This window comes from Oncorhynchus kisutch, linkage group LG25 (genome assembly GCF_002021735.2).
Source record: "Oncorhynchus kisutch isolate 150728-3 linkage group LG25, Okis_V2, whole genome shotgun sequence".
Classification (NCBI taxonomy): Eukaryota; Metazoa; Chordata; class Actinopteri; order Salmoniformes; family Salmonidae; genus Oncorhynchus; species Oncorhynchus kisutch.
Window position 1 is genome coordinate 34,358,085 of NC_034198.2, and position 21,985 is coordinate 34,380,069.

The following is a 21,985-nucleotide window of genomic DNA, read 5'->3' on the forward strand; positions in this document are numbered from 1 at the left end:
AGCTTGGGCTGCCTGCTCTGGCCGGTTATACCACTTTCAGGGGTGACATGGCAGGGGCTACGTGCGTTTCCATTCAATGGGCACTCCACGCCATACCTCACGTACAGATCAGAGGGAGTCCCCTTGTACAGTCTAATTCCGGAATAAGCCAGCTGTTCACCTCGTGCCTCGTTGTTCCAAATTTATCCCAGCGCCAAGCAGCAGACACTGGTCAAGGCAATATTACACAACTGCCAAGAGCTATTCTTAATTTTTTTCATGACCTGGCCTATATATGTAGTGCAATGTATTATAATATAATGGAAAGTTATGGACTATTTTAATCGCCTATTGTAATATATTTTCTTTCCCTTTTACATAGACAACCACACTGTTAGGCTAATATTATAGGGGAAAACACATTTTAATGTATATTTTTATGGTGTTTTATTATTATTATTATTATGTCTAATTACCCAGTAAGTATGTGTAACATATTGGAATATAGTTAGAAATCATGGCCCATTTGATGCAGACCTGGGTTCAAATATATGCATATTTTAGTGTTTGTAATACCAATACTTATGTTATATGTATTTGAGTATTTTCAAATAATGTGGCTGAATCCAACTACTTCTATTTGAATTATTTTAAAATAATCTCCTATGAAAATAGTTTCAAACAGTAGCTATTTTTAAACAGCCTACTTGTTTCCAAATACATTGCAAATACCCATAGGGCCAAACAGACCTGGGTACAAATGCATGTTAATTTGAAAATACTTGTATTTGGGGAAAAAAGGCTGGTCTTACTTCAAAAAGTAGGCTGTTTGAAAATAATTTAAATACTTAAGTTTTGAACACAGATCTGATTTGATTAGCCATTTGCAACATATGTTCTCATATTTGACGTTTGCAGTCATTGAGTGCTTTATATCAAAGAAAATATAAATTTGTATTTTTCTGTATTTTTCTTTAGATCGGCTATCATGACCAACTGATTGGAATCGTGTCCATAATATCAGTGTGTTTCTCTGGTGTGGGCCCAGTTAGGCTAGAGAGACGGGCCAGCAGTTGCACGATTGCCAGATCGAATCGTCCAACAGTGAGTGAGTGAACTCTGTGCTCTGACAATAGTAATTGCGCAAAAAAATCCCAACACTAACCATCGCAATTCCAATCTGTATTGACTCCTCTGGCTTTCCGTCATATCCCTAGAATTAGAACAAGTAGAATAAATATAGGTATATTGTGTACATCATTTTCATAAAACTATCATATGTCAGCACAGATTAGATGAACATTGTTATGAATGGAGTACAAACGCGCATAAAACAACTAAGAATAAGACACACATATTTGTAAGCTAAAGAACCAACCTAAAGTTCCACATCACGGCGTCTAAGTTGCTCTGTACTGGCTTCCAATGAGAGGGCCGTTCTACCTACTCAATTTCTATGCTTGTAAAAGCTCTAGCGCAACACCACACAGTCGTGTCGTTCCTTTCTGTACGCGTGCCGGTGGGGTTAGCCTGTGTCCACTCTAAGGGAAAACAACCGGGGAAGATGCCGTCAAAGATTATTTTTGAAACCGAAGACATCGGGATGGAAGGTGAAATGGACATTAGTGCGGGCAGTACGACACCCAAAGTAAGTAAAATGGAACACAAATAGCTGGTTGTTAACGCTCGCTAAATAGCCGAAACTGTACTATACCCGCTGGCTAGCCCCGCTATACGGCATGCTAGCTAGTTACATTCTACATCCGCGTTGTAGCTAACGTTATATAATGTCGCCACAAATGTCATATTGTTCAAATTGTATTGCCATTATGCTAGAGGTACGCTTTACGGGAAAATACAAGTAGAGGTTTAAACAACTGCCAGTCTTTGTAGAAAGTAGCTAGCCATCACCGCATGTTCATTGCTACTAGCGCACAGCCTCGTGCCCATGACACGTGGTCAGCTGATCCGCAAAACAGAAGGATCAACTTTCCACCATGTACTCTTCTTCGATGAGGTTTAACGGCGGTTGGCATCCAATATGTTGCATTACCGCCACCTAATGCTTGAAAAATATACAAATACGCTACCATCAAACACTACACTCTCAAAATAACAAATGTAATTAAAATAACACCACCCTACTCCATTATTTATTAAATCTATTTAGTCCTACGTAATGCCAACAACCGGAAATTGTGTGACATCTCTACTTAACACACCTTAACTTATATAATCCTAACATCACTTTGTCGGGCAAAGACTCAGCATCAAAACAAAAACAGACAATGACTCTTCTGTTTCACCACTCTCGCTGCTCTGTCTGCTTCACACTAAACGACAAGCATCACACACACTGGGAATCTTCCCCTTCAGTTGGTCAACTTTAACATTTACTGCTACCCCAGTAATCACTTCTTTCAATGTGGCCCCCTCTTGAGAGCGAAACAATTCACATTTCCTGCCCCCATTCGTTTAACACTGAGCGCCTTCTCCTTCAGACCAGCAGAAACAAACAATTATCACAAGACCACTTCTGGTTACCCTCACAATTCCATAGTACCCAACTCTGTTTTCACCCACCCTGAAAGCACAAATGGATCAGCCAAAAGGGCAAAGATCCACTTTTTCAAAAAACTTCACTCCCACTGTTAGACTAATCTTTATCTTGACCCTCGGTGCAAGCTTCAGGCTCTGAGAACTTCACCACACCTACCACCTCCGATACTTCGCCCTCATTCACTTCGGTCTCCTCCTACTTTCTACCATTCTTCTTTAACAAACCATCTCCCTTTTTTATTTAACCAGGTAGGGCTAGTTGAGAACAAGTTCTCATTTACAACGACGACCTATAAAGCGGCTGCTTCCGTAGTGAGCAATGATCGACTTCGGCACCTGAAATACCGGATTAGTGATGTTTTCAGAGCTGGTCAAACCCGGCCTCTTGAGCTGCACTGTATTTACTGTAGCCTACTGAGCTACGTTTGCACAGGCGGGAACCCTGACTCTCTGCGAGCCCACCATGTACTCGGGTAGAGTCACAGCCTATCAATTTGTGCCACGTACAGCACTTGATGGATGACGTTGCTCGACATGTTTCCATTGCTGATCAGCAACCATTTATCCAATACAAGATATTTTTTTAAACCTTTATTTAACTAGGCAAGCCAGTTAAGAACAACGTCATCGTTTATAATGACGGCCAAACCCGGACGACGCTGGGCCAATTATGCGCCGCCCTATAGGACTCCCAATCGTGGCCGGTTGTGATACAGCCTGGAATCGAACCAGGGCCTGTAGTGACGCCTCTAGCACTGAGCTGCAGTGCCATAGACCGCTGTGCCACTCGGGAGCCAAATGTATCCATCTGTCTTTCTAGTTCACTAGATAACTCTTATAGAAGAAATATAGCTATACATTGATATAACTTGCAACTATTCTGTCCCCTTCAACTTAATGTCTGGTGCCCTGTGTTAATGTCTGGTGCACTGTTTGGTTGGTAGAAAATAAAGGAGAAGAAGACCAAGGAGGGAAAGAAAATCAAGAAACAGAAAACGGTTGTTGAAGAGGAACCTGACTGTGAACCTCCTGCTCCCAAGAAGAAGAAGAAGAAGAATAAGGAAAAAGAGGACAAAACTAACGGGGGCGCAGAAGTTGATGTTAACAGCAACGCAGAAGAATCACCTTTGAAGGACAACACATTTCATTCCAATGAGGAGTCTGCAGACAATGACAAAGCAACCGAGGTTACTTATATTATATGTTGTTTTGATTAAACATGTCTACACTCAGTACTGCATTACAACGGATAGGTATTGATTTGTTTTGACATCTGTTTTTCAAATACACATTGTTTATTTGAGCTAGTCTTCAGATGGGAATTAATAGAATCATTTCACAATCAGACCTTTTGAAACTAGCTAGGTCAACAGAATAAATGTTAGTCAGTAATCAACATGGCTTTTTACCATGTCCCATTCTGCCATTACCAACAGAAGAAGAAGAAGAAGAAGAAAAAGGAAAAGGTCATCGTCGACGGAGTGTTGCCTGAGACTCCCACGCTGATTGCACAAACTAATGGGCATACCGCGGCGACAACTCCAGCACAATCAAGCGAGGACTCCGACAGTGGAAAAGAAACCGTGAGTCTTTCCAGTGATTTTCTGATTCATCAGTGAAGTGTTTTTTGGAAAAGTTATTTAAAGGACTTTAAGAACAGTGTCAGTCTGTTGATTTCTCTGTTTTCATGCATTTAGGAGACGCCAGAACAGAAAGAGGGAGCCTTCTCTAACTTCAGAATCTCCCCCAACACCATTAAACTACTTCAAGGTATATTTTTTTCTTATTTGTCTATTTTCATTCAACTAAAATGCTTTTTCAGTTGAGTTACACATTTTTAAACGTGCAGTCTGTTATTTGATATTTGGGCCGCCTACATTTTAATAATCTCTTTTCCCTCTAGCAAGAGGCATATCTTACCTCTTTGACATCCAAACACAAACCTTCAATTCTGTGTACGAGGGAAAGGATGTGATTGGCCAGGCAAGAACAGGCACTGGGAAAACTTTAGCTTTTGCCATTCCGCTGATTGAGAAACTCCAAAATGACCCAGATGACAAGAAGAGGGGCAGAGCCCCAAAGGTAGGTCTGCTGCAGATACTGCCATCAGATATTCAGCATGTGCTGTTAGTGCTATAAGATATTGTCAATTACCTACATAATATAGTCTTAGAGAGCATGTATAATCTTTTGACCGAAATACCTAATTTATTTCTTCCCATCATTAACCGTGTCCACTTCTATAGATTTTGTGCCTTGCTCCAACCAGAGAATTGGCTATTCAAGTATCCAAGGATTTCAAGGACATGACAAAGAAACTGTCTGTTACTTGTTTCTATGGTGGGAGCTCCTACAACCCCCAACGTGAGTTTCATTCCCATTTCTTTCTTTTTCATCCTCTAGTTGTCCTCTAGTTGTGCACAATTTGGCTTCATTGCAAAGTGCCTGTTATTTATTTGTGAAAAGTGACGCTGTAAATTCCATATACGGTTAAGTTGATCATATTTGTGGAAAATAATTTTGATCTGTTTTCTCTCAGTTGATGCGATCCGCAGTGGCATCGATATCCTGGTGGGAACTCCAGGTCGTATCAAGGACCATCTACAGAATAACAAACTGGACCTGTCTCAATTGAAGCACGTTGTATTGGATGAAGTGGACCAAATGCTTGATATGGGCTTTGCAGAACAGGTGGAGGAGATACTGTCTGCGTCTTACCAAAAAGGTAATGAGACATTTTCATATGGGATTGATTGATTTAGGCCATATACTGTAGATTTGCCTTGGGTTGGATGGGAGGCCAAAATAGTGTGTCATAACATTTAGTACGGAATAAATACACAGAACTGATCCAAGGTTTCTTTGTGGACAGACTCTGAGACCAACCCCCAGACTCTGCTCTTCTCTGCCACATGCCCATCATGGGTGTATGATGTGGCAAAGAGGTACATGAGGCCAACCTATGAGCATGTGGACCTCATTGGCAAAAAGACCCAGAAAGCTGCCACCACAGTAGAGGTAAGAAGGAAAACTATTTTGTCATCCTTTCAGCAAGTGATGGTTCATTTTGATTGACAAGTCCTCTCTGTCACTTTAGTTAAAAAATATAAAAAACAGATTAATTCAGATTACATTTTTCATATTTGAAATTGTACATTTTAGAAACCAAATGTATAATTTATTAATACTTCTGTAGAGGAACATGAAGCCCATCTGGTTGGTATTAATGTTTTTTCAGGTGATGAAAATGTCATAATAGTTTCATGGTTCTTAAGAAATGCACAAGTTTCTTAAACATCATACTTGCTGAACCAGTTTCTTCTGACTCTAGCTACTTTAGCCTTTAACTCATATTTTTGTATCCCCAGACTCATACTATTTTAGTTTCTTCTTGGCTGTAATCCAGCGATGAAGATCAAGTGTGTGTCTTACCTGGAAGCACTCTAGTGATCAAAAACAACAACATTATTTTAGGAACTTCAGCTGCTGACGCACAAACCAGTTAACATATAGCATAGCTATTTAGCAGCTTTACCCATATTTAGCCCGCCCCATTTATAATAATTATACACGCCATTTATCAGATGCTTTTATCGAAAGCGACTTACTCATGTGTGCATACATTTTCTGTTCATGTCAAACTGGTAAAAGACCACGCAATACTGATTCTTAGCTGTCATTTCTAAATGTTTCTCATTTTGTAATGTGTGGTTCACTCAGGCCTACTAAACATAGTTTTCACACCGATCAACACTTTTTGTTAAAAGTCCTCTCCGTCTCTTCCTCCCCACCCAGCACCTTGCCATAGCGTGTCACTGGTCCCAGAGGGCTGCAGTCATTGGGGATGTGGTGCAGGTTTACAACGGGAGCCACGGCCGCACCATCGTCTTCTGTGAGACCAAGAAGGATGCCAACGAGCTGTCAATGAATGCCTCCATAAAACAGGTACCAGAAACCTGCCGTAGCTTTGTTGATTGTTAGTTTTCATTTTGCTACACAGTGCACACTGAATTAGTGAGGTGGGACATTGATACAAGGATCAACCTGGTAGGTTTGACATGACAGACAGTAAATGACATTGAAAGTCAAGTGAGGTAGTTGACTGTATTTCTAATGGGTTCATTGGCTTATTCATTCTCGGGTCTGATTTGTGTTCAATGTTGCAGAGTTCCCAGTCACTTCATGGGGACATTCCTCAGAAGCAGAGGGAGATCACACTGAAAGGCTTCAGAAGTGGCACCTTCGAGGTCCTAGTGGCCACCAACGTTGCTGCCCGCGGGTTGGACATCCCAGAGGTAGACCTGGTTGTGCAGTGCTCACCCCCAAAGGTAGGTTGTGATGTGATAACACCATGTTAGATTCTCTTTTCAATGTGTAGTAACACTGTTATTGATCTAGCAACAACAACAGGGCATTAACGTGAACGCTTCGTTGTCCCTTTACCAGGATGTGGAGTCCTACATTCACCGGTCAGGTCGAACTGGTCGGGCTGGCAGGACTGGCGTCTGCATCTGTTTCTACCAACGCAAAGAGGAAGACCAGCTCCGATATGTAGAGCAGAAAGCAGGCATTACATTTAAGCGAGTTGGAGTGCCCACGGCCAATGACATCATCAAATCGTCCAGTAAAGACGCAGTGAGGTTTTTAGACTCTGTGCCTCCCCAAGCCATTGAGTATTTCCGCGTGTCTGCTACCAAGCTGATTGAGGAGCGTGGGGCCGTGGAGGCCCTGTCTGCCGCCCTGGCACACATATCAGGAGCCACTGCCTTGGAGCAGAGGTCCCTCCTAAACTCTGACACGGTGGGTGTTTAGACCCTGCTACCTCAGTCTACATGCAGCAATTGAATAATGAAGGACATGTGAACATGTGTAAATGTCCATAATGGTTTAAAATGCACCATGAAAGGTTCAAACTTGTATTTAATGTTTGTTATTCGATCCATCCAGGGCTACACCACAATGACAATGAACTGCTCCCAGGAGCTGCAAAACATTGGCTCCGCCTGGCGTGGTCTGAAGGAGCAACTGGGAGAGGAGATTGACAACATGATCCGGGGGATGACCTTCCTCAAGGGCAAAATGGTACATTTGTCATTCATTGTGCCTCTGGTCAGAAGGGGAAGGGTGATATCTTTGTTTTCACCTTTGAAATAAAACCACCCTCCTTCACTCTTTGTACTATAATAGCAATACTATTGAGGCTCTGTAATTTACTTGCCTGGTGTTAAGCAAAAATGTGATCAGTGAGCTGTATTTTTTTGCTCTGCAGGGAGTCTGTTTTGATGTCCCGGCTGACAAGGTAAAGGAGTACCAGGTAAGTCGAGAGCAGATACTTTCCCACTCAACTTTGACGAATTGGACACATGTAAAATGCTTGGTTTAATGTTATTCAAAGCTGAGAAGAGCAATTATCCAAGACCATTTCTCAAACTGCATTTTCATTGTGGGCATTTTAGAGTATTTCCCCAGCCTTACTGTCAAGCTCTGCCAGAGTGATGCTACTGCCTCAAATTTCACAACACACGCAATCCATCGTCGCTTTTTCTTGTTAAAAACAAAGGCTTCGTTAATTAAGGCCACTGTAGATCATGTGGTTAGTAACAGAGTCCCGATTGTTCTTGCGGTGATCACTCCAATTGTCTTCTCCTCAGGATGCCTGGCAGGATGGTAGACGTTGGCAGCTGTCAATCGCCACAGAGCTTCCTGAGCTGGAGGAGAAACCGCGCATGGGTGGTGACCGTGGATATGGACGTTCCTTCGGAGGACAGGGAGGTGGCCGTGGCTTCAGAAACGGAGGAGGAGGCGGCGGTGGCGGCAACTGGAGAGGTGGAGGCAGTCATAAACGCAGCTTCAGCAGTGCGTTTGATTATTAACCGCTGACTTCCCAGTCGCTGGACTGTTGACATAGCTGTCTGTCTGTTTCCTGGTTTTTACTGGTGTTTGGTGGACTGACTGTTACCAGCGCGAAAGGAAATTCCGCAATATATGTATGACCTGATTGATTTGCAATTATGCATTCAACTATCTGTACTTGGAATAAGCCCATTCATTAAAGGTTGTCTGAGGAAATCAAATTCTAGGTCTTTTTTCACATACTGTTTTTTACCCCCCCCCCCCCCCCCCAAAAAAAATATATATATGTTCCTTGGACAGTACCAGTCAAACGTTTGGAAACACCTACTCATTCCAGGGGTTCTCTTTATTTTTACTATTTTCTACATTGTAGAATAATATTGAAGACATCAAAACTATGAAATAACACACATGGAATCATGTAGTAACCAAAAGAAGTGTTAAAACAAATCAAAATATATTTTATCTTTGAGATTCTTTAAAGTAGCCACCCTTTGCTTTGACAGCTTTGCACACTATTGGCATTCTCTCAACCAGCTTCACGAGGAATGCTTTTTCAACATTCTTGGGAGTTCACACATATGCTGAGCACTGTTGATGTTTTTCCTTCACTCTGGTCCAACTCATCCTAAACTATCTCAATCTTGAAGGGTATTTCCTGAGATGCTATGCTAAAACTCTCAATTTAAGAAGTTTAGTTATAACGTAAACAACATGTAGGCCTATTGTGTCAATTTTAAGTTCAATAAAAAGCAAACATTTAAAAGAACTCAGTCATTCTAATCTGAACAAGTAGACTGTCACTGTAATGTGATGGTGTAGCACTTAGTTTTTAATGTACTGTATGTGTGCTCAGACCCTTGGTCGCCGTCTTGCAGTCCATCAGAATACAGAATTTTAGAGAGCTTGTGCCAGCATGGCTTGGAATGTGGTATATCCTCCTTTTTTGGGGATTTTAGCTTGGCATTCTGTTCGATGCATGTTGCTCCCACTCGTCTTATAGAAATGGTATTTGCTGTGCACTGTAAGTGTAGCAGTCCGTCTCCATGGGATACCCAAAGTAATCCATATCCTCACCTGTAGTGGAGTGGAGGATAAACGTATTTAAAAGGATTTATCACCCAAAATGTGAACCATATCTGTGAGGAAATGACTTGAAAGTTGTCCGCTTGGGGAATGAAGAGAAAAGTAAATTGCCAAGTGCCTTACTTACAGTAACTATCCACCCAGCTGGCGTCTGCTGCCCTCCAGCTTCTGTTGTCATTAGACTGGCTCCAGTGCTCCAAGCGTTTTAGGTGATCAACTATCTGCAGGAGCACATCTCACTGGTTTGAAATTGTAGTTGCATGGAACGTTATAACGTATGTTCATATTATACATAGTAACGAGCTTACACAAATCCCCTCTGAAATCATAGAACCTGCTAGTTTACCTTGAAAACAGCGTCTGCTTGCTCATTAGCATCAGAGTTTTCTGTATAGGTACAAAGACCAGGCAAAATGTTATCATTTATAGAAGAAAATACTCTACTTTTGTATGAATATTGACACTTTAGCTTTATAAAGTACCTTATTCATACCCCTTGACTTATTCCACATTTTATGTTGAAGCCTGAATACACATAATACCCCATAATGACAAAGTTAACGTTTTTGTACATTTATTGAAAATGGAATACAAAAATATCTAATTTAACATAAGTATTCACACTCATGAGTTAATGCATGTTAGAATCCCCTTTGGGATGATTACAGCTGTGATTCTTTCTGGGTAAGTGTAAAAGCTTTGCATACCTGGATTGTACAATATTTTCACATTCTTTGAATTATTCAAGCTCTGTCGTGTTTATTGACAGCCATTTTAAAGATGATTTTAAGTCAAAACTGTAACTAGGCCACTCTGGAACATTCAATGTCATTTTGGAAAGCAACTTCAGTGTATATTTGGCCTTGTGTTCTAGGTTGACCTGCTGAAAGTTTAATTTGTCTCACAGTGTCTGTTGGAAGCAGACGAACCAGGGTTTCCTCTAGGATTTTTCCTCTACTTTGCTTTATTCTGTTTCTTTTTATCCTAAAGAAAAACTCCCTAGTCCTTCCCGATGACAAGCATACCCATAACATGATGTAGCCACCACGCTTGAAAATATGAAGAGTGGTACTCAGTGATGTGGTGTTGGATATCCCCCCAAACCACACTTTGTATTCAGGACATAGTTAATTTCTCTAACTGTTTTAAAGTCACCATTGCCCTTATGTTGAAATCCTTGAGCGGTTTCCTTCCTCTAACAACTGAGTTAGGAAGGACACCTGTATATTTCTGGTGACTGGGTGTGTTGATAAACCATCCAAAGTGCAATATGCATCATGCTCCAAAGGGATGTTGAATCTCTGCTTTTCTTTTTTACCCATCTACCAATGGGTGCCCTTCTTTGCGAGGCATTGGAATACCTCCCTGGTCTTTGTGAAATGCACTGCTTGATTGGGCGTCCTTACAGTTCATTGTATGTGTGGGGTACAGAGATGAGAGTCATTTAAAAAAAAACATGTTAAACACTTATTGCACACAGAGTCCGTGTAAATTCTTACGCACATATTTACGCCTGCCATAACAGGGGGTGAATATATTGACTCGACAGCTTTTCATTTTTTATTAATTTGTAAAAATGTGTAAAACATTATGGGGTGTTGTGTGCAGGCCAGTGACATAACATCTCAATATAATCCATTTAAAATTCAGGCTGTAACAACAAAATGTGGAAAAAGTCAAGGGATTGTGAATATTTTCTGAAGGCACTGTACATTGCATGTTGGCGTTTATTGTCATAAGTCTTGCCCTGTAGGCAGAACTGAGCGATTTCTGCTAGATGGGGCCAACTGCAAAGTCAAAATTGACTGTATTGTAAAAAAAAAAAAATTTGCTTTTAGGTCTTAATTTAAGATTAGGGTTAGCAGTGTGGTTAGGTTTGAAATCAGATCTTATAACTGGTTGTGCCAGCTAGTTCCCACCATGCAGTACATGAATCATGTCAATAAATGCCAACCTGCATATGCAGCTCTTACTATGTGCTTCAGGTGTGAAGGAAGACTGCTGAGAGTAGGGTTGTTCTGGTGATCTTTCCTCGTTGTTGTTGGGAGGGTAGTTGTCCTCGCCATGAAACATAGCAGGGTTGTGACTGGTCTGTCCCCCTCTATACTTCAGGAAAACCTCTATGGAAACGGGGACGGGCTGATGCTTAAACACTAGTTTGAGTTGATATCAAGAGAACCCCAATGCACTAATCAAGAGAATGCAGGACAGTGACTTTCTGCCAATACTCTATAGTGAGTTGTCCCTACCTGCAAACCCATCCAGTGGAGCACAAGAACGTGCCTCATTTTCTGAGAGGGAGATCGGACTATGTTTTATATCAACGTCTGACTTCTGTGGTCCTAGACAGGAACAAAGAAAGGGACAGGAAGCAACACATGACTTATTATCAGTGAACTATATTCCATCACTGAGATGTATACTCTTGATAATTTAAATCAACTTAATATGATAAACAACCCGTGTTGTGGAGCAGTGAACTACGTGTAGTTCGGTGGAGGCAGCTGTGGGGAGAATGACTCATAATAATATCTGGAATGGCGCAAATGGCATTTAATGCATGGAAATCATGTGTTTGGTGTATGTGATACCATTCCACATATTCCGCTCCAGCCAGTACCACGAGCCCATCCAAACAAATTAAGTTGCCACCAACCTCCTGTGATGTAGTTTAACTAGTAGTTGAACTACATTTTGCAGTAGCTTGGTGGAAGTTGAACTAAAGTCTAATCTAGGTAGTGTTTTCAGTAGTTAATTACTTGCTTTGGTGATCGTTGGCACCAACTATGTTCGGATGAAACAGTCAGAGGTCACCAAGCGCAACATAGCTTCAGCGTGTAAATCAGCTAGAAAGAGGTGTCGGCATCGAATAATTGTCTCTGGCCCCTTCCCAGTTAGGGGGAGTGATGAGCTCTTCAGCAGAGTCTCACAACTCAATCGCTGGTTGAAAACTGGATAGATAGATAATTGGCCCTCATTCTGGGTCTCACTCACAAACAGGACCAAGCCTGGCCTGTTGAGGAGTGATGGACTCCATCCTAGCTGGAGGGGTGCTCTCATCTTATCTACGAACATAGACAGGGCTCTATCTCTCCTAGCTCCACAATGAAATAGGGTGCAGGCCAGGCAGCAGGCTGTTAGCCAGCCTGCCAGCTTAGTGGAGTCTGCCACTAGCACAGTCAGTGTAGTCAGCTCAGCTATTCCCATTGAGACTGTGTCTGTGCCTCGACCTAGGTTGGGCAAAACTAAACATGGCGCTGTTCGCCTTAGCAATCTCACCAGAAAAAAGACCTCCATTCCTGCCATTATTGAAAGAGATCGTGATACCTCACATCTCAAAATAGGGCTACTTAATGTTAGATCCCTCACTTCAAAAGGCAGTTATAGTCAATGAACTAATCACTGATCATAATCTTGATGTGATTGGCCTGACTGAAACATGGCTTAAACCTGATGAATTTACTGTGTTAAATTAGGCCTCACCTTCTGGTTACACTAGTGACCATAACCCCTGCGCATCCCGCAAAGGTGGAGGTGTTGCTAACATTTACGGTAGCAAATTTCAATTTACAAAAAAAAACATGTTTTCGTCTTTTGAGCTTCTAGTCATGAAATCTATGCAGCCTACTCAATCACTTTTTATAGAGCTGCTGTTTACAGGCCCCCTGGGCCATATACAGCGTTCCTCACTGAGTTCCCTGAATTCCTATCGGACCTTTAAGTCATAGCAGATAATATTCAAATCTTTGGTGACTTTAATATGGAAAAGTCCACAGACCCACTCCAAAAGGCTTTCGGAGCCATCATCGACTCAGTGGGTTTTGTCCAACATGTTTCCGGACCTACTCACTGTCACAGTCATACTCTGGACCTAGTTTTGTCCCATGGAATAAATGTTGTGGACCTTAATGTTTTTCCTCATAATCCTGGACTATCGGACCACCATTTTATTACGTTTGCAATCGCAACAAATAATCTTCTCAGACACCAACCAAGGAGCATCAAAAGTCGTGCTATAAATTCTCAGACAACCCAAAGATTCCTTGATGCCCTTCCAGACTCCCTCTGCCTACCCAAGGTCGTCAGAGGACAAAAATCAGTTAACCACCTAACTGAGGAACTCAATTTAACTTTGCGCAATACCCTAGATGCAGTTGCACCCCTAAAAACTAAAAACATTTCTCATAAGAAACTAGCTCCCTGGTATACAGAAAATACCTGAGCACTGAAGCAAGCTTCCAGAAAATTGGAAAGGAAATGGCGCCACACCAAACTGGAAGTCTTCCAACTAGCTTGGAAAGACAGTACCATGCGGTATCGAAGAGCCCTTACTGCTGCTCGATCATCCTATTTTTCCAACTTAATTGAGGAAAATAAGAACAATCCTAAAAATGTTTGATACTGTTGCAAAGCTAACTAAAAAGCAGCATTCCCCAAGAGAGGATGGCTTTCACTTCAGCAGTAATAAATTCATGAATTTCGAGGAAAAGATCATGATCATTAGAAAGCAAATTACGGACTCCTCTTTAAATCTGCGTATTCCTCCAAAGCTCAGTTGTCCTGAGTCTGCACAATTCTGCCAGGACTTAGGATCAAGGGAGGCACTCAAGTGTTTTAGTACTATATCTCTCGACACAATGATGAAAATAATCATGGCCTCTAAACCTTCTGCATACTGGATCCTATTCTGCATACTGGATGCTATTCTGCATACTGGATCCTATTCCAACTAAACTACTGAAAGAGCTGCTTCCTGTGCTTGGCCCTCCTATGTTGAACATAATAAACGGCTCTCTATCCACCAAATGTGTACCAAACTCACTAAAAGTGGCAGTAATATAAAGCCTCTTGAAAAAGCCCAACCTTGACCCAGAAAATAAAAAACTAATCGGCCTATATCGATTCTTCCATTCCTCTCAAAAAATTTTGAAAAAGCTGTTGCGCAGCAACTCACTGCCTTCCTGAAGACAAACAATGTATACGAAATGCTTCAGTCTGGTTTTAGACCCCATCATAGCACTGAGACTGCACTTGTGAAGGTGGTAAATTAACTTTTAATGGCGTCAGACCGAGGCTCTGCATCTGTCCTTTGAATTTGTTTGGCCCTGTCCGGGGGTATCATTGGATGGGGCCACAGTGTCTCCTGACCCCTCCTGTCTCAGCCTCCAGTATTTATACTGCAGTAGTTTGTATCATGGGGCTAGGGTCAGTCTGTTATATCTGGAGTATTTCTCCTGTCTTATCCGGTGTCTTGTGTGAATTTAAATACGCTCTCTCTAATTCTCTCTTTCTCTCTCTCGGAGGACCTGAGCCCTAGGACCATGCCTCAGGACTACCTGGCATGATGACTCCTTGTTGTCCACCTGGCCGTGCTGCTGCTCCAGTTTCAACTGTTCTGCCTGCGGCTATGGAACCCTGTTCTGTTCACTGTGATTACTATTATTTGACCATGCTGGTCATTTATGAACATTTGAACATCTTGGCCATGTTCTGTTATAATCTCCACCCGGCACAGCCAGAAGAGGAATGGCCACCCCTCATAGCCTGGTTCCTCTCTAGGTTTATTCCTAGGTTTTGGCCTTTTAGGGAGATTTTCCTAGCCACTGTGCTTCTACACCTGCATTGCTTGCTGTTTGGTGTTTTAGGCTGGGTTTCTGTACAGCACTTTGATATATCAGCTGATGTAAGAAGGGCTATATAAATAAATACATTTTGCCATGTAGCCGTGCAGCTAACTACCGGAACTGCAAACAACTTCATCAGATGAAGAATTTCATCAGACCTGCCTAATTCTCACTTGAAACATTGTTTTTGGGTTAAATAAGCAGAATTAAACATGTTGGTAACCTATGACCCCAAACTGATATGTTCTTGCAATTTGTAGTCTGTGACATATCCGATTTACATATGCAGTTTTTCACGAAGTAGTTTGGATGTAGTGAACTACTTTTTCAAAGTAACTTCAGTAAACTTTTTTAAGGGTAGCTTTAGTGTAGTTTAACTTCTTCCAGTGTGAAGTTATTGGTAGCTTAGTAAACTATATTTTCAGAGTAACTTCCCCAACATTGTAAACAACTTAAAGCATGCATTCTAAAGCTACTCACCTTTTATTCGTTCGATACGTTTAACAACAGGCAGCATCATGTAAACCCTGGAGGCATTACTGCCCTTCTTGATGCTCTTGCCCTGTAGCTCTTTCACATCGGGTAGAGTGTTCAGGGCACATCGGAAGTTGGCTTTCCAGGTCTTAGGATCAGGCTTGTCTATCCCAGGTTTGTATCTGCCTTGAAACAAAGGGATACAATTAGTTCATCAAAGCAAACCTGTGAACTGTGTCATTTGACATACAAGCAAGGATGAGGAAGTAGTGTTTTACTTGAGTTTATTTGGTAAATATTTTTGAACTGCATTGTTGGTTAAGGGGTTGTAAGTATGCGGTAAGATGTGTTACTTGTTGTATTCGGCGCATGTGACAAATTAAATTTGATTTGATTTATCCCAAAGGTTCCAAGTACTGACTTTGAAAACGCACGCTCAAATTGGTCAATTTGTTGCCCTTGTCTGTACAGGAAAATATAGTAACAATTGATAAAACTATCCATATTCACAACAATTGATTTGCATTTGACCATCCATAGATGTGAACAGTGTTGGGTAGTAGTGAACTACATGTAGTTCAACTAGTAATTGAACTACATTTTGAAGTAGCTGGGTGGTAGTTGAACTGAATTCTAACCTATGTAGTATTTTCAGTAGTTAGTTATATTCTCACCATGTAGCGGTGTAGCTAACTACTGGAACTACACACTACTTTTTTCTGCGAAAAGAAAATATGGGTGAAGTAAGTAAGAATTTCCTTTCTTTTTCAGCATCAGGACTCCCTAATTCTCACTTAAAACATAGTATTTTGTGTTGAATTGGCTAAATTAAACATTCTGTTAACGTATGACCCTGAAGTAATTTGCTCTTGCAAATTATAATCTATGACATTTCAGTTTACATATGATAATTTTTCACAAAGGATTTTGGATGTAGTGAACTACTTTTTCTAAGTAACTTCAGTAAACTCTTTTTCTTAAGGCTAGCTTTAGTGTAGCTTAACTTCTTCCAGTGTGAAGTTATTGGTAGCTTGGTAAATTATATTTTCAGAATAGCGTCACAAAAATGTGGTTTGGCTTGTGTGGCAACGGTGTTTCCAGGCAAATAGCTTATCAGGGCTTCATAAGAATCTCTGCTTGAATGACAATGCATCAAAACACTGCTGTTTGGAAATGCTCCAGGTGCTATGGCCATTGAACATGGAAGATAAGAAAAACGTTAATTCCACAAGGGTCACGCATAGCCGCAGGGGTGCTGAGGGTGCTGCAGAACCCCCTGAAAATTCATAATAAAAAATAGAAAGATATCTTTTGAAAACAATATGGTTTACCAAAAGTAGTGCACTGTTCCTTTACTAGTCCTGTATTAGTGGACTGATATAGCCATCTGAAGCGTGGGCAAAGAATTATCATATTGCAACAACGCAAACTGCTAAATGTATTGCTGTTGTTCTAACTCGCTTTAGAGATGGAACATGTGGGACTTGGGAATATAGTTGAAGTCAGAAGTTTACATACACCTTAGCCAAATACATTTAAACTCAGTTTTTCACTATTTCTAAAGTTTTAGGTCAGTTAGGATCACCACTTTATTTTAAGAATGTGAAATGTCAGAATAATAGTAGAGAATTATTTCTTTCAGCTTTTATTTCTTTCATCACATTCCCAGGGAGTCAGACATTTACATACACTCAATTATTATTTGGTAACATTGCCTTTAAATTGTTTAACTTGGGTCAAGCATTTCGGGTAGCCTTCCCCAAGCTTTCCACAATAAGTTGGGTCAATTTTGGCCCATTCCTCCTGACAGAGCTGGTGTAACTGAGTCAGGTTTGTAGGCCTCCTTGCTCGCACACACTTTTTCAGTACTGCCCACAAATTTTCTATAGGATTGAGGTCAGGGCTTTGTGATGGCCACTCCAATACCTTGCCTTTGTTGTCCTTAAGCCATTTTGCCACATCTTTGGAAGTATGCTTGAGGTCATTGTCCATTTGGAAGACCCATTTGCTACCAAGCTTTAACTTCCTGACTGATGTCTTGAGATGTTGCTTCAATATATCCATATAATTTTCTTTCCTCATGATGCCATCTATTTTGTGAAGTGCACCAGTCCCTCCTGCAGCAAAGCACCCCCATAACATGATGCTGCCACCCTCATGCTTCACGTTTAGGATGGTGTTCTTCGACTTGCAAGCATCCCCCTTTTCCTCCAAACATAACAATGGACATTATGGCCAAACCACATTTCTTTGGCCCAATGTGCAGTTTCAAACCGTAGTCTGGCTTTTTTATGGTGGTTTTGGAGCAGTGGCTCCTTCCTTGCTGAGCGGCCTTTCAGGTTATGTCGATATAGGACTTGTTTTACTGTGGATATAGATACTTTTGTACCTGTTTCCTCCAGCATCTCCACAAGGTCCTTTGCTGTTGTTCTGGGATTGATTTGCACTTTTCGGATCCAAAGTACGTTCATCTCTAGGGGACAAAGCGCGTCTCCTTCCTGAGTGGTATGACGGCTGCGTGGTCCTATGGTGTTTATACTTGCGTACTATTGTTTGTACAGATGAACATGGTACCTTCAGGCGTTTGGAATTTGCTCCCAAGGATGAACCAGACTTGTGGAGGTCAAAAAAAAAATTCTGAGGTCTTGGTTAATTTCTTTAGATTTTCCCATGATGTCAAGCAAAGAGGCACTGAGGTTGAAGGTAGGCCTTGAAATACATCCACAGGTACACCTCCAATTGACTCAAATGATTTCAATTAGCCTATCAGAAGCTTCTAAAGCCATGACATAATTTTCTGGAATTTTCCAAGCTGTTTAAAGGCACAGTCAACTTAGTGTATGTAAACTTCTGACCCACTGGAATTGTGACACAGTGAATTATAGGTGAAATAATCTGTCTGTAAATAATTGTTGGAAAAATGTATTGTGTCATGCACAAAGTAGATCTCCTAACTGACTTGCCAAAACTATAGTTTGTTAACAAGACATTTGTGGAGTGGTTGAAAAACAAATTTTAATGACTCCAACCTAAGTGTATGTAAACTTTCGACTTCAACTGTACATAATACCTTCATGCCTTGATGGAAGATAGCTTTGCATTGTGCAATCAGAGAGCTTTGTACATTGGTGTCTGGACTTGCTTCTTACCTGTGTGCATTGCCCAGTTTCGGAACAAAGTGGCGTCCTTGTCTATATTCCAACCATGTCGAGCCGCATGCTTCCAAGGAATCTGGAAAACCTGAGCTGTCTAAAGTTCAAAGCAGAGTAGTCAAAATGTTTTACCATTCACCTTTTCCCATCTGAACTATGACAAAGGCAGTATATTCTCAAAAGAATGATGTGATACCCCCATTAGAGAGTGGACTTAACTTCTAATGGCTATGATCAAAATGATGTTTCACTTGAGATCTGATATCTGTGACACAGGCTGTTGGTGGCACCTTAATTGGGGAGGAAGGGCTCGTGGTAATGGCTGGAGCGGAATAGGTTGAATGGTATGAAATACCATTTCAATGCAATTGTGTTCAATGTGTTCAATGCAATTCCATTTGCGCCGTTCCAGCAATTATTATGAGCCGTTCTTCCCTCAGCAGCCTCCACTGATCTGTGGGTATGGATTTAAACATTTTCTGGTGGGAGCAGTCTTACACAATATCTAACATAATTAAGGTTTGTGGCCTAAAAGCTTTTATTTATCAAACTTTAGACCTAAATCCATACAGAGAGTACAATACAGTATGCATACTGACTACAAAATAAATAAGAACAAAAGAACAAAAGTATTGACAATCTGGATTATGAAAATATTATTGTAAAATGATTGAAAACATATCTCACCTCATCAAGCCAGATGACACCTGGGTATTTCCCTGACTGTATCTGCTTCTCAAGCCAGGGTCGCAGTCTTAGACGACCTTGTTGCATCTTCTAATGACCCTAGGGTTGCAGTCTGCCTTAGCTCACACCTGACAAAAGTGCACTGCACAAAATGGATGTGTACCTTGTTCAACTACATCAACGTCTTGTCCGGGGGAGATTCAGAATTCAGAACTGTGCTTGATTAGTGAGTGTGTGTGATTAGAAAATGAGGTGTGAAATGACCCTACATTGTCAGGCGAATGTCAGAAAGATTATAACAAATAGTAATAAATACAGCAGGACATATTATTTTCTTAAACGATCCCACTCAACTATTTACACAACTGACTCAATTCCGCAATCACCACACTGTTTCGATTTAGAATATGCCTGAATTAGTCCAACTAGAATGCTTTTCAGAAATTAAACAGACCATGCTTAATGAGTGGTGTCTATGTTTTGTGATAGCTGTCATCACATATTTGATTATCATTTATCACTCTGCTGTTTAGAATAATCTTGATAATAGCTACTTCACTTACCAGTGCATGGAATCCTCAAACCTCCTGTGTGCTCGCACTGACAGGTTTACTTAAACCACAGGTGCCCACATTGACAGGTAACCAGGTTTCCTTAGAAGTACGTAGGAATTTAGGAAACTACCTTCACTCAGCCCCCTTTAAGGCCCCTCCTCCAACTACACAACATACAGAAATGTGACACCCACACACAAAAAAAAACAAGTTTGTAACGACTTGCGGCATGACATATTTGTCTGAAAGTACTGGTCAGTGGTCAAATACAGGTCAGTGGCCAAGATGTGGACCATCAGACAAGACAACAAGGCTTCATTTGAGCATTTCCTTAAGCTAATGAAGATAGTTTGAGTACCGCCATAGTTACTTTAACTCTGCCTACATGTACACTACCGGTCAAAAGTTTTAGAACACCTACTCATTCAAGGGTTTTTCTTTATTTGTACTATTTTCTACATTGTAGAATTAAAGGTGGTCTGACGAAATGAAATTCTAGGTCTTCTTTTTTCATGTACTCTGTTTTTAATCCCCCCAAAATTCTTCCTTGAACAGTACCAGTCAAACATTTGGAAACACCTACTAATTCCAGGGTTTTTCTTTATTACTATTTTCTACATTGTAGAATAATATCAAAGACATCAAAACAATGAAGCAACACATATGGAATCATGTAGTAACCAAAAAAGTATTAAACAAATCAAAATATATTTTATATTTGTGATTCTTCAAATAGCGACCCTTTGACTTGATGACAGCTTTAAACGAGCTTGGCATTCTCTCAACCAGCAGTCACCTGGAATGCATTTCAATTAACAGGTGTGCCTTCTTAAAAGCGAATTTGTGTCATTTCTTTCCATCTTAATACGTTTGAGCCAATCAGTTGTGTTGTGACAAGTTGGGGGGGGGGTATACAGAAGATAGCCCTATGTGGTAGAAGACCATGTCCATATTATGGCAAGAACAGCTCAAATAAGCAAAGTGAAACGACAGTCCATCATTACTTTAAGACATGAAGGTCAGTCAATATGGAACATTTCATGAACTTTGAAAGTTTCTTCAAGTGCAGTCGCAAAAACCATTAAGCGCTATGATGAAACTGACTCTCATGAGGACCGCCATAGGAATGGAAGACCCAGAGTTACCTCTGCTGCAGAGGATATGTTCATTAGAGTTACCAGCCTCAGAAATTGCAGCTCACAAAAATGCTTCACAGAGTTAAAGTAACAGACACATCTCAACATCAACTGTTCAGAGGAGACTGTGTGAATCGGGCCTTCATGGTCGAATTGCTGCATTGGGTGAAAATTTGTCCTTTGGTCTTGGTCTGGAGCCCAAATTGGAGATTTTTGGTTCCAACCGCTGTGTCTTTGTGCGATGCGGTGTGGTTGAACGGATGATCTCCGCATGCATATTTCCCACCGTAAATCATGCAGGAGTTGTTATGGTGTTGGGGTGCTTTGCTGGTGACACTGTGATTTATTTAGAATTCAACGCACACTTAACCAGCATGGCTACCACAGCATTCTGCAGCGATACGCCATCCCACCTGGTTTGGGCATATTATTTGTTTTTCAACAGGACAATGGCCCAACACACCTCCAGGCTGTGTAAGGGCTATTTTACCAAGAAGGGGAGTGATGGAGTGCTGCATCAGTTGACCTGGCCTCCACAGTACCCCACCTCAACCAAATTTTAGGTGGTTTGGGATGAGTGGGACCGCAGAGTGAAGGAAAAGCAAGTGCTCAGCATGTGAAAACTCCTTCAAGATTGTTGGAAAAGCATTCCAGGTGAAGCTGTTTTTTTTTTTAAACCTTTATTTAACTAGGCAAGTCAGTTAAGAACAAATGTTTATTTTCAATGACAGCCTAGGAACAGTGGGTCATCTGCCTTGTTCAGGGGCAGAACAAAAGATTTTTACCTTGTCAGCTCAAGGATTTGATCTTGCAACCTTTTGGTTACTAGTCCAACGCTCTAACCACTGCTGCCCCAGCCAAGAGTGTGCAAAGCTGTCATC

At 41.1% G+C, this 21,985-nt stretch overlaps 2 protein-coding genes across 5 annotated transcripts; one reads left to right on the top strand and one right to left on the bottom strand.

Moving 5' to 3' along the window:
- The first annotated feature begins 1,216 nt into the window (after positions 1-1,216).
- LOC109889450 (nucleolar RNA helicase 2) lies at positions 1,217-8,612 on the top strand. Of its 3 annotated transcripts, none has more exons than XM_020480881.1 (14): positions 1,217-1,627; positions 3,483-3,725; positions 3,975-4,121; positions 4,236-4,308; positions 4,442-4,620; positions 4,785-4,902; positions 5,078-5,263; positions 5,411-5,556; positions 6,334-6,483; positions 6,705-6,866; positions 6,985-7,338; positions 7,486-7,620; positions 7,808-7,852; positions 8,190-8,612. In XM_020480881.1, exons 1-14 carry the CDS (start codon positions 1,436-1,438, stop codon positions 8,409-8,411), a joined length of 2,352 nt encoding a protein of 783 aa, XP_020336470.1. In that variant the 5' UTR covers positions 1,217-1,435; the 3' UTR covers positions 8,412-8,612. The 3 variants fall into 3 exon arrangements, with proteins under 3 accessions (XP_020336470.1, XP_020336471.1, XP_020336473.1); XM_020480882.1 differs by having other exon boundaries at positions 3,978-4,121; XM_020480884.1 differs by having other exon boundaries at positions 3,981-4,121.
- Positions 8,613-8,718: 106 nt separating this feature from the next.
- Positions 8,719-20,069, bottom strand: LOC109888673 (interferon regulatory factor 2). 2 transcript variants are annotated; one of them, XM_020479838.2, is made up of 9 exons: positions 19,978-20,069; positions 19,415-19,556; positions 18,725-18,824; positions 15,582-15,761; positions 11,727-11,819; positions 11,451-11,597; positions 9,824-9,864; positions 9,605-9,698; positions 8,719-9,468 (listed from the first exon to the last, which is right to left on the bottom strand). In XM_020479838.2, the coding sequence occupies exons 2-9, from the start codon at positions 19,499-19,501 to the stop codon at positions 9,389-9,391; spliced, it is 822 nt and encodes a 273-aa protein (XP_020335427.1). In that variant the 5' UTR covers positions 19,502-19,556; positions 19,978-20,069; the 3' UTR covers positions 8,719-9,388. The 2 variants fall into 2 exon arrangements, with proteins under 2 accessions (XP_020335427.1, XP_020335428.1); XM_020479839.2 differs by having other exon boundaries at positions 8,721-9,468; positions 19,415-19,513.
- Between the last annotated feature and the right edge of the window lie 1,916 nt (positions 20,070-21,985).